Here is a 12147-nt window from a genome sequence, read left to right as displayed (position 1 = left end):
TTTTAAGATTAATTCAGATAATATGTGTCAATGCTTTGAAATGGTAGAGGTCACGGTGGTTGCTGATATTGGCAAAGGGGTCCTGTCCCTTCTGCCCTCCGGTGTGGAGTCTCTGCCAGCTGTCCCAGGGGCTAACTCCGGTGGGTGGTCTCTGCTCCACCCCCTCCCCTGTGCTCCTCACCTTTCCAGTTGTAAGCACCAGGCGCCCCAAAGTACACAGTGTTCTGGGTGAAGCCGCCACTGGTGCCCAGCTGGCACATGCCTGTCTCCAGGTAGTCAGTGTTGCTGTTGCACATCTCGTTGTGGTAGGTCTGCCAGTCATCAGTTGGGTCCAGCTCTAGGTTGTTGCCCCGCACATAGCACTTGCCCACCATGCGACGCTGGTCCTCCGACCCCGACCATAGCACCTGGGTGTAGCGGTGGGCACAGACCTGGGGACCCCACCCCAACACACAGCCTGAGCCTGCAGCAGGGGCCCAGGGCCAGCGGTCTCCTTGGCCCTGGGCACCTCTGGCTGTGCAGGGGAGGAGTTGAAAGGGGCTTCCTAGCCTTTCTTTCTTCCCACAGTGAGGCCTGGACCTGCCTCTCCTTTTCAGATTTCAGAAATCTGCTCTGAAGATTGGAAACATATTTTGGAAGGCCAGAAGGTACTGGAGTTGAGACGAGATCTTGGCAAAAAAAGAAAGGGAAAGGATGAGGGAATGTGGCTTCAGGCTCTCGGGTCATTAAAGAGCAGATATCAAGCAGATTAAGGAACTTGCTTCTCTGTTGTCCCCAAATGACCCCGATCTCTTAATGAAAGGACCATTAATAACAACAACAATAATAATATCTAAAATCAAGTGCTTACTACATATATTCCAGGCAATTCTAAACTTTTCACATATTAACCCTTTTAAGCCTCCTAACAACACTATGGAGTAGGGACAGTTTCTCCACTTCAGATAGGGAAACTGAGGCACAGGGAAAAAGTGTCTGCCTAAGATCTCAATCTAGAGGGAGGCAGAGTATTCAAACCAAGGCTGTCTGGCTCTGAAGTCTAAGCTGATAAGTACTAGGCTGCGCTGCCTCTCTCGTAGCTGGAAGTGCCCGGTAAATTGTAGTTATGGGGCAAATCAATCAGAATAGAGTGCTACTAAGACAGCCAGAGGCCAAGCAAAAGTCCAGAAGCAGGCTTAGTTCTTGTGGGCTTGCTTTCTGTGTCCCTTCCATCTGCGAGCTTCACTCCCACCGGCCGAGGCTGACCTGTCTCCACTAAGTTTCTAGTGCGGGCACAGGGCGTGGCACATAGGAGGTGCTCACTAAACACTTGTTGAAGGAACAGAGGGGTGAGCAGACAAGGCTGAAGGACCCAGGATCTAGAATTACCTTAAAGGGTCCTAGACTCACACCACCATAATAGCAGCCTAGAAACGGTGTTTGAGTGAACTGCTGCAAACTGGAGCTTATAACAGTGTTCAGGCCCTGGCCGGTTGGCATAGAGTGTCAGCCAGGTGCGTGGAGGTCCCAGGTTTGATTCCTGTTCAGGGCACACAGGAGAAGCACCCAGCTGCTTTTCCACCCCTCCCCCCCTCTTCTCCTCCCCTCCTGCAGCCATGGCTCAATTGGACTGAGTTGGCCCTGAGTATTAAGGATGGCTCCACGGCCTCCACCTGAGGTGCTAAGAAGAGCTCAGTTGCTGAGCAACAGAGCAACACCTCAAATGGGCAGAGTATCGCCCCCTACTGGGCTTGCCAGGTAGACCCCGGTCAGGGCATATGTGATAGTCTGTCTCTGCCTCCCCTCCTCTCACTGAATAAAAACAAACAAACACACAAAAAACCCAAAAAACCAACAAACATAAAAACAGTGTTCAAACGTGACAGGGACGGCTATGGACGATAACTGATGAAAGGGGCACACTGTCTAGAGCGATGTAAATATGCCATTTCTCTAATAGATGTTGGTTACATAGGTGTATAATTTTTAAAACCCACTGAAATTTTAAATCTGTACATTTTGCTGTATGAAAATTTTACATCCATTTTTTTAAATTGTCTATCTGGGATTCAAAAGTTGAGATTCCCCCCAGGGGCCAGCATTGAATGGGAGGTGACATGTGAGCTGGAGGTGACAACTGACCACAGGGAGTGGCCCTCAAACCCAATCCAAGCGAGCTGGGGTCAGCAGGTCCCGCCTCTCTGCCGGGGAGCCAGCCTCCCAGGAAGGAGAGAGATCAGGCCACGCCACTGCCGCCCGAGGCCTTGTCTGGTTTTTTCTCTGGCCCTTCTCCCGTGAAGGGTGAGCAACCCAGAGGGTGGCAGGGGTGGGGCAGGGAGGAAGTGTGATTCAGGCAGGACCAGGCCATGCCGGGTCTTGGGAGAGTGCCAGACCCCATCCCCCGATAAATGCAGGATTGAGGGACACTGATAGCCACAGAACTGGATATTTGCAAAACCCCAGCTCATGCAAGGATCGGCTCTGTCCTGTTTTTCTCTCCACGTTCTGGGAGCTGATGAGCTGAATGAAGTGTGTGTGTGTGGGGGGGGGTGTAGGGCAGGGAAAGAGCCAACTGGAGTGCCCACTTACCAGGACTCTGCCTGCAGGGCCTTGGCTGGCTACCGTCACCCCGAGCCACATGTCTTCAATTATGTGATGGCCAGGGTCACCTATGGGCATGGGGGTGGGGGGGAGGATCATGAACCAGGACAGCCCATTCTCCCAGTGCCTGGAGTCTCCAGAAGGCAAGTGGTCCCTCTTGGATCTTCCGCTCACAGTAGAGCCATCCCTCTTCCCCTTCTCCAGCCCTCACAGTCTGAGCTCCACACATCCCAGATGGCCCCACTGTCCTCCAGGACTCCCTCTTCCCAGCTGAACAAGTGACTAGAAACTGCCCAGGTGAGCCTTCCATCTCCTCCAGGTCACTCCTCTCTCTGCTCTGCTGCCCACCCCTCCCCCCAGGCTCCTGGCCCAGCCCTGCCCCCAGCCCTGGCCCCTCACTCTTTTCCGTGATGTCCATCCTCTCGCAGTCATTCTTTCGGTCGGTGAGTGGGCAAAGGTACACAGCACCAGTACGGTTGGTGTAGCCATCAGGCACAGCGAGGTCCCGGGGGGCACCAACCAGGAGCCTGAGGGCAAAGAGGTAAGGGGTTGGGCTCAGACTCCCCAAAGCCCAGTTCTAACAACTTGCTATTTATTTTACATGTGCTTACTGAGCATCTGCTCTGCCCAGCTGTGTGCCAGGCTCTGGGGTCGGGAGATAAATGGATCCTGGCCCTTGCCCTGCAGGAGCACGCATGTTGGAGAAGGCAGGCAAGGAAGCAGACCTCCTCAGTCAGTGCCTCAGGGGAGGAAAGCAGAGGGCAAGACAGCCCAGCGTCTGCATGAGGGGCGGTTAGGGAAGAGGGGACCCGTCTGTGTGGGGATGGTGCCCAGGGTTCACCAGGAGAAGGGGAGGAAGGGCAGTCCAGGCGCAAGTGTGCCAAGGGCCAGGAAGCATGAACCAGCAGCATGACTAAGGGACCTTCAGGGCCTGATAGAAGACTGGAACTCAGGAACATAGGAGGGAGAGGAGGGCAGGGGAAGGGCTTGGGGGAGCCATGGAGGGTTTGGAAGGGTTTTGGAAGGAATGCTCTGGCGTCTGAGGTGAAGGCAGAATGAAAGAGCAAGACTGGCCTGATCTGTGGTGACACAGTGGATAAAGCATCAACCTGAAACTGAGGTCGCCGGTTTGAAACCCTGGGCTTGCCCGGTCAAGGTACATACGAGAAGCAACTATGAGTTGATGCTTCCTGCTCCTCCTTCCACCTCCCTTTCTCTCTCTCCTCTCTCCAAAATCAAGAAATAAAATCTTAAAAATAAATTAATTAATTAATTAATTAAAAAAAGAGCAAGACTGGAGAAATACTGGCTCAGGGTCCACCTTCCAGGGGCCCAAGGGGAGAACGTGTGAGGGGTGGGGTAGGGTCAGTTGTTAGGAACATGCGTCCTTCCACTCTAAACTGTCTGAGGACTTAGATCTAGGAGGCGTAGACCCCTAAGTGATGTAGGTGATAGCCACTCCTTACTGCCACCTTAAGACAGGCACATGGGTGTTGGGTGGGAGTTGGAACCTGACATTTTGGATAATGTGGCCTGAGGGCAGTGTTCTCAGAAGAGTGGAGTTGACTGAGGACTATCACTTTGTCCCCATCTTTAGGGACCTTGACTACAAGTTCCTACAAGGATTCCTAGGGTATCCTTATGGCAACCCATCCCATACCAGAGAGGTGGCTAGAGGACAGAAAGGCAGGGATTAGCCTTGGAACAATATCTCAAGAGTCCGTGGACCACCAGCATCAGAAATCCCTGGGATGTGTGTTAAAGAAGCAAATTCCTCAGCCCATCACAGGCCGTAGGAACGGAACATGGGTGGAGGTCTGGAAGATACATATTTAGCATGCACCCCAAATAGTGTATACCCCAGTCTGAGAACCAGCTCTACCATTTTAGCTCTCCCAGCATCATCTCATCATCTCTGCCACCTCTGGGCCTCCTGCCAGACCTGGAGGTGCGAGCTGTACCCCACCTCTGGCTCCTACCTGGGTCCTGTGAGTGCCGGTTGCAGGGAGTGGGCAGGGCGGGGCCCGGGCATGCCAGGGCCTGGGCGCCTCTGCCCACTGGGTGTCAGGAATGCACTGCCTGGGGGTGCTGTGAAGGGGCGGGACCTCTGCTTGCACCTTACAGCTCAGCTCAGCCCTCAGCCTGAGGAAGTGTTGGAGAGGCAGAAAGACTGGCCGGGGGCCAGGACGCAGCCAGGCCCAGTTAGTCACCTTCTGTCTAGGCTCGGCAGGGCGCCCGGTGAGTCGCTGCCTGGCCACCCATGGACACCCACTTCTGGGGAGCCTGGCAGGTGAGAGAGGGAAGCCATGGCAAAGGAGCATTTCTTCCTGGGAGCATAGGGCCTGGTTGCAAGGTCTGTTCTGCTTCCCGGGGCAGTCTGCTTTCCCTCTCTGAGCGCTGAGCGCTTTCTCTGTCAAACGGGGACAGCAGCTGTCCCCTCAATCTCCAGGGTTGTTGGGGGGACAAACGAGCTCTTCCTTTGAAAGGACTTTCTGACTGTGAAACCATGGCTGACGTGAGCACTGCCATCCTGATTCCTGAGACACAGCCCAGGTCTTCCTCCAGGGCCAGACATTTCTGTCCCACCAGACTAGGGAGCCGGGAGCAGAGGGCGGAGAGCCGGCTAGCCCAGTTCTTTAGAGGCAGCAGAGGAACTTAGTAGCAATTCCAATGCCTAAGGCGAGGAGACAGACGCTGAGGAGGGCGGGGCCCTGGCAGTTAGGGTGGGAGCTCACAGTTAGCTGGAAGTGGAGGCTGGAGGCTTTCTACAGTGACCTTAAAGAGGTGGGTCCAGGCCCGGGGGGGAGGGGGGGGGCGGGGACAGGGGAGCCCAGGTTGCAGTACAGTGGAGGTGGTGCCGTGCCCACTGCCGCCTGTCCATATGGCTGAAGCAGTGGGCTGAGGGACCCTCCTCTTCGTCTCCTGGGGAACTGAGCGGGCAGAGCTGGGCACAAGTGGCATTGGAGTTGAAATAAATCCCCTAACCATCTATACCGCCCTTGCCCTGAACCAGCCTTGGCCTACTGATGGGCGGAGGGGCGGGGCCAGTGCCCTAATGCCAGGCCCACATCCCAAGCCCCAAGCCCCTCCCTCCCCAGAGATTCCACAGGGAGCCCCCACCTCCACCACCACCACCACCCCCCCCGGAATATTTTTAGCTCTAACTTGGCCTGCTCAGAGGCCCTTTAAGGCCCTCTGGCTCCCAGCCCGGGTTCCAATGGGTTTACAGCCAGAGGACTGCGAGTAGAAGGGGGAAGTAGGTGTGGAGAGGGGCAGGTCCAGCTGCCTCCAGCCACAGCCAGGTGTGAGAGAACCCAGACGGTGGGAAAGACCTTAGTGATAGGTAAATGCAATGCAAATTAACATGCAAATGAGCACTCTGCAGCCTGCTGTTTGGATCTGGTCCAGATCAGAGAATCCAAAGCCTACCCCTTCTACACCACCACTAAGCCCACCCTCCCAGCAGCAGCCAGAGAAAGGAGGCTAGATCAGAGGTTTTGCCCAGCTCTTGAAGCAAGGAAGAAAGGAGATGAGACCAACCTCTCCTGGAGTCAGGCTGGGGTGGGGTGGGTGGGCAGGGAGCCCCTCTGCGAGGTCGGGGGATGGGTAAAATGACCTCTTAAGGGCTTGCAAACAGCTGCCTCTTCACCTTCTCCATGGGCTTCAGCCAAACATCTCCTGGATGCTGGGGAGCCCCTGAGCTCCACGTTCTGGAGAAGCACTTCCTCTCCTCTGCCCCATCACTCCTGGGCTGATCAAGGCTAATGGAACAGCCAAGTAGAAGGTAGTAGTATGGGAGGGGCTGGGGCATGAGGTCCCGGGGTGTCAGGGCACCAGGCTGACCTGCCCCCAAGAGAAGGCCCCCCCGAGGGGCACTGGTGTGGGGTGATGCTCACAGAAAAAGCGTGTGAGTCACTTCCCAGACTCCTCACTTCAGGAGGGCGCTGGGGTGGCTCCAGTGGGAAGAGGCTGCAGAGGGCCAGGGGGTCCACACTCAGGCCAAGAGACCCCCATGCCTTCCCTACTCTTGGGGGTTCCCCTCCACTGCAGGTCGGGAAGCTGGTTGGGGAGGGGGCTGCCCCAGCTCTGGGCCTGGGGGTGGGGTTGCGGCAGTTCTCAGATGCCTGGCTCCCAGCTCCGTGCCAACCCTTCTGCCCGAATTAGGCATCTCCCCAGAGGCTGCTCCTATGGTAGCTGAAACGGCAGCCCTCTCTGCCCTCCCCCTACTTTGTATGCTGCCCAGCCAGCCCCCTCTCCCCTCTGGTGATTCAGCCCTAGAACCAGAGCAACAAGCTGGAGGAAGCAATAGAATGAGAGAGGACAGGAGAAAGAGACCTTGGCCCAAACCTCCAAGAAAAAAGAACAAGGCTGTTTTTCTCATTTCTTCTCCCTCTCCCTTGCTCCTTAGTATTTTTTCCATACTTGATCCCTTAGGGCGTCCTTCATGTCATCTAACCTCAATTCCTCTTGCTGCAACAGACATCCTCTTCATCCTTTGTTTAGCTCTGACCAAGCCCCTTTCTTTTTCTACAAGAATAGGCTTCCCCTGCTTCCCACTCAATTTAAAGCTCCTCGGCCTGGACTGGCGATTGGAGAGAGCCAGAGGAAAAGGACACTATGCATGCAGGCCTTCTGCCTGCAGCCGCAGCTGCTCTGCCCATGTCCTTTGGCATGAGCTTTGGAAGCTGCCAGGTGGCTGCTCTGCCAGGGAAACATGTTTTAAGAGAGCCCGTCAGGTAATCCTGGTTCCTGCCTCCCTCGGGTATGACCTCATTTTCCAAGAGTCCCAGACACCCCCACCCCAGGGTTCCCAGAAACTCTCATTGCCAGGCAAGGGCGAAAGGCAGAGAGGGCCCTAGAGATATCTCCTATAGCCCACAAGGTCAGGCCAGACCAGGACACCTGGATTCCCAGGAGGGAATTAAAGCAGGTGCTGGTGTGGGGGCCTCAGGGGCCATCTCCAGGAGGAAGAGTCCCTCTGCTTCCCCAGGGCTCCTCATACATCTCACCAAGAAGCCCAAGGCACCTTGGTCCTCTGCCCTGTTCCTCACCCCTCACATCCAGAGAGGCTGAGAAACTGGGACCTAGGTTGGGGTGGGCCTCTGATATTGTGGGCAAGGAACCGCAGCCCAGAGATGAAAGGGATGGGGAACAAAAAGCCTCTACACTTGGGTTTTTAACCACTTCTGGAATAAGGCCTTCTTTGAGAATATGATGAAAGCTATGTTCTCCTCTGCTCCTGTCTCAAGAACGATGCACAAACACACATGCTTCTACGTATACTTTCAGAGGTCCCTGCACCTCTGGAAAACCTATGAACACCAGGTTAAGACTTTGTCCAGGACCATGAATCCTCCCCTTTTCCAAAGGGACTTTGAAGCTAACGGAATATAAGACTGCGACTTCAGTTGCTGGTTTCCCTCAGTTATGCATTCAAGCAGCTGTTCACATCTGGCTACACAGCTGGCGGTAGCTAAGCCCAGCTTGGCCAGTTGGCTCTCCCAAAGGGCCAAGCAGCAGGATTCAGTGAGATGAGGAGATGAGCCAAGATCTAGAACCACCCCTGGAAAAGACTGAGGATACCCACGAGAGTGACTCAGAAGTCTACCTAGACCTACCTGCCTCTCTGAGGTTCATTAGTTTTAGGATCTCTTGGCTCTTGTTAGGCCGAATGCCATCTCTAGCTGCCCAGGAAGAAAAACAGAACTCTGCTCAGCCATCTTGGATGAGGTTTATGGGCATTGAGGGTGCATCCAGGTCCTGGCTTCAGTACAAGAGGCCTTGGCGGCACACTGGCATAGGCAGAGCGTTTTACACAATTCTCTCATCAAAGCCCCACTATCACCCCATGAAGAAGGTGTGTTGTCCCCCTTCCCCTGACATGTGAGGAAATGAGGGCTCAGGCATTAGTGACAGATCCAGGATAGGAAATTGGCAATGGAACTCTGAGGTTTCTTCTCTCTCCACAATGACAACTTGCCTCTTATAGGGCAACAGAGTCAGGAAGGAGCATATGGATCCAGGTACAACTCCTCTTTGGGAAAAGGAAAGTATCTTGCTCAAGGTCACCTAGCAGAGGAAGGTGGTGGTATTGCAGAATCCGTTATTGACTCCAACTTTCCTTTATTTCCTCTTGCTTTTCTGATCTTTTCTTTACACTATGCTGCCTTAGCATGAAAAATCTTTTTCTGGATGGAGGCAGAAAGAGCACCAATATAGAAACTTGTGTTGATGATTACTTAGAGTCTCCAAAAGATGGAGGATTGCCCTGGCTGGATAGCTTGGTTGGTTAGAGTATCGTCCGGAAGAGCAGAGGTTACCGGTTCAATTCCCGGTCAAGGCATACACAGGAACAGATTGAAGTCCCTGCCTCTCTCTCTCCCCCTTTCTCTCTAAAATCAATTAAAAAAACCCCAAAACATTAAAACAGAAAAGATGGAGGATTGTCCAAGGCCAGACTGCAGCTGCTGGGGCTGGGGCTGGGCTGGGAAGGGTGTGGTGCCCCTAGTCTCTGCAGAAGCTAGATAGAATTGAGGTCAAGTTCAGGTAGGCAGACCGGGCAGGGGCTGGGCCAGCAGCACAGAGCCAAGTTTGGACTTTGGGCATTCCAAGCTTCCTCAAGTTTCTGCGGGCCCCAGCCAGACTTGGGAGAGGTTTCAACCCACCCTTTTTCTGACCATGTCCTCTTGCTCAGCGGGGTCAGACACCAGGTAGGGGCAGATGTCTGGTAGGTCACCCAGCTCAAAGTGACAGGGCCTGCCTGACCTGTCCTAACCACCCTCCCTCCTGGGGCAGTCTCCCCTCCCCCAGCTATCTTCCGGAACTGCTGACCTCATGAGTTGTGAGTGGATGGCAGAGGAGTATCTGAAACCTGGACGTGTCCCTCTGGGCATGAGTGTGTGTGGTGAGAGTGCTGGGGGCGGGGGTGGGGGTACACAGGCAGCGGGATGCACTCTCCTTCCCCTCTCTCCCCTATGCCTAGCTCTTCCCCTTCTTCTTGCAGCTGTTGGGGAAGGAGAACAGAAGAAAGAGAAAAACACCATTTTCCTCTTCAAACCAAACAAACACACTCAGGGTTGAAGATTCAACATGAATCTGTGGAATGCAGGAAAGATGACTGGTGGGAAGTGTCACTATGGGTGGGTGGGGGTGCGGAAGACCAAGCAGGGTTTGGAACAGCCCTTCCTCTCTTCTACTCCTCCACCCTCAAGGGATCAGGGGGAGCCCCTGGACAGCTCCAAACTCCCAGACTCATCACTTCACCCTCCAACCACCAAGAGGTTGAGAACCCCTCCAGTCTGGCTCTGCAGAGGGTGCGGCTGGCGTGGCAGCAGACTAAATGCGAGGTGTAAAGGGAGAGAGGGCTCAAATGCATGTGCATTTAGGTGTTTATCTTGCAGTTTTCCCCAGCTCCCATCCTTGGAGAGAAGAGGCATACAGTATACTACGTACTCAATTCACAGACCGCAAGAGGCTCAGGAAAGCAGGACATCAATGCCGCTCTCCATAGAAATTTAAAAGGCCGAGGGGCTGCGTCTAGACAGGTTCTGGCTGGGTCAGCACTTGCCAATGATTAATGCCCCCCCCCCCAATCCCACGCCTAAGCCCTCCATTTCCCGCCAAACCTCGGCAGCAGGAGGGCTGCCCAGGTCCCCGCCCCCTTAATCTTCACTCCGACTCACCTCCAGTCCGCACCCCGCGCGCGCACACTGTCTCTCTCCCACCCCACCCCGCCTGCCTCACTCACAGGTAGCGCTGCTGCAGCTCCGTCTGCCGATGGAGGGCGACCGAGTATCCGAAGAGACTGCCCGGGTTCCCGGCCTCCTTCACTACCAGGAATCTGGTGTCCAGGTTGAAGGCGAAGGCGACGCGACCGCCAGCGGCGATCATCAAGGCGAGCGCGCAGAGCGTCCGGCGCAGGGCGCGGGTGGCGCGGCGGGGACTGGGGCTCATGGCTGATGGCTGCGAGCCCGAGCCGGAGCTGGGCCGAGAGCGCGTGAGGACGTGGAGCGGGGAGTGAGGACCTGTTCACCTGCTCCTCGCACCCCTGGAAAACCCGCCCGCCCGCCGCGTCGTGGAGCCCTGCAGCGCTGATCCGTGTCTGGGCCCCAGCCCTGGTCGGTTTCGCGTCCGCTCAATGTCTGCGCTCTCAGATTCTCCTCCGAGGTCCGCAGGTCCGTTCCCCCGCCAGCCCTGTGTCGGGTCACTGTGCCCCCGCTCCGGACACCCTGCCCCACAGCTCGTCTGGGCCGCGCCCCCTTCGCCGCACGGTAGCCTTCGATCCCAGCTCGGCGGCGGATCTGGGCAGGCAGACCGGTAGACTTCAAGGAGGACTGGAGGGAGGGTGCCCCCGCGCGCGCCCCGCCTCCCGACGCCCAGCTCCGCACCTCCCCACCTTGCGCGCCCAGCAGCGGCTCCGCTCTCCTTCCGGGGAAAGAGAAAAGGTCCCAGCTCCGCCACCGCCTCTTAAAGGGGCAGCACCGCCCCTCCCTCCTCATCCTCCCCAGAGCGGCTCCGCCCTTTCCCCCAAACACCTGTTGAGAGCCCCCAAAGGCTTGGATTTCCCCTCCCGCCCCTTGCTTCTCCGGAGAAGCGTCGCCTTTTGAGCGAGATGGATTGAGCGGGCGGGGCCGGGGGTGGGATTTGTCCCGACAGTTTGCTGCGGCAGTTACTGCTGTTGCAAAGGCCGTTCCTGGGAGCGGCCACCTCTGGCCGGGTTGGAGAACTCTGGCGAACCGAACTCCGCGCTCTGCTGGCTGGAATGCCCGACTCGCCTCTGCGGCTGGCGTTCTTCCTCGCACGCAGCCCCTTCGCTGTCCTCGTCGAGATTTTTTTTTTTTCTTTTGCCCACCCGCCCCCACCCACCCTGATCCCAGCTAGGAATGATCCTTCAGCAAAGCCAGACAGCCATTTAGCAGTAGTGAATAACCAACCCTCCGTAGTAATTAACAATAAGACAGCGTTTCCGCCAAAGGGCTGCCTGCGCTTTCTGGTATCCCCTGTAAGACCATCGATGTGGAAATGAGTCCCTTCTCTGGAGAGTGCACTGCGTGGCCAGGGCGCTGGACCCAGACTACACCCGTTTCTCACATACCCCTGCCTCCAGGAACTAGCCCAGCAGAATCCCAAAGTCCCCCTTCTCCCACCAAGGCTCAGACTGAGTGTTTGGAAGCTGGGCAGACATGCCAGCCCCCACAGGTGTGTAGTGGGTGGTGCCAGTTGAAGTCAGGTGGGCGGGGCCTAAAGGTTATTCGTAAAGAATCGACTGAAAGGGAACCTCAAGAGGTCACTATGTACTTTCTTGGGTCTGACTCAGATTTCCCTTGTTGCAGCACGAAGACCCATTTCCCCTGATCATTCTTTTCACTAGGCTAAAGGAGCTTTCTTCTTTTGGTCCAGGAGTGCAGCCCTTAGTGCTCAGTCCCTTCAAGTTCAGTTTAGACCCCCCATCTCTGGGAGTTTATAATAATAAGTAATCTACCGTGTGGTACGTCCTTATGCAGCCAGAACTATGCTGAGTGCTTTAAAAATATTAAATTATCCTCACAACAACTGATGAGGTGTTAT

At 55.6% G+C, this 12147-nt stretch overlaps 1 protein-coding gene across 1 annotated transcript in view; it reads right to left on the bottom strand.

Moving 5' to 3' along the window:
• The window catches only part of ITGA3 (integrin subunit alpha 3), a 29671-nt gene extending 18257 nt beyond the window's left edge, over window positions 1–11414 (bottom strand). Inside the window, exons 1-4 of the mRNA XM_066263925.1 lie at window positions 10328–11414; window positions 2980–3107; window positions 2569–2648; window positions 182–431 (exon numbers count right to left, since the gene is read on the bottom strand). Coding sequence (XP_066120022.1) covers window positions 182–431; window positions 2569–2648; window positions 2980–3107; window positions 10328–10533 — 664 coding nt within the window. The 5' untranslated portion in view covers window positions 10534–11414. The remainder of the gene's footprint in view (window positions 1–181; window positions 432–2568; window positions 2649–2979; window positions 3108–10327) is intronic.
• Between the last annotated feature and the right edge of the window lie 733 nt (window positions 11415–12147).

This window comes from Saccopteryx bilineata, chromosome 2, assembly GCF_036850765.1.
Source record: "Saccopteryx bilineata isolate mSacBil1 chromosome 2, mSacBil1_pri_phased_curated, whole genome shotgun sequence".
NCBI classification, from domain to species: Eukaryota; Metazoa; Chordata; class Mammalia; order Chiroptera; family Emballonuridae; genus Saccopteryx; species Saccopteryx bilineata.
The sequence above is the reverse complement of the archived record's forward strand: the minus strand, read 5'-3'. Positions and strand labels throughout refer to the sequence as shown.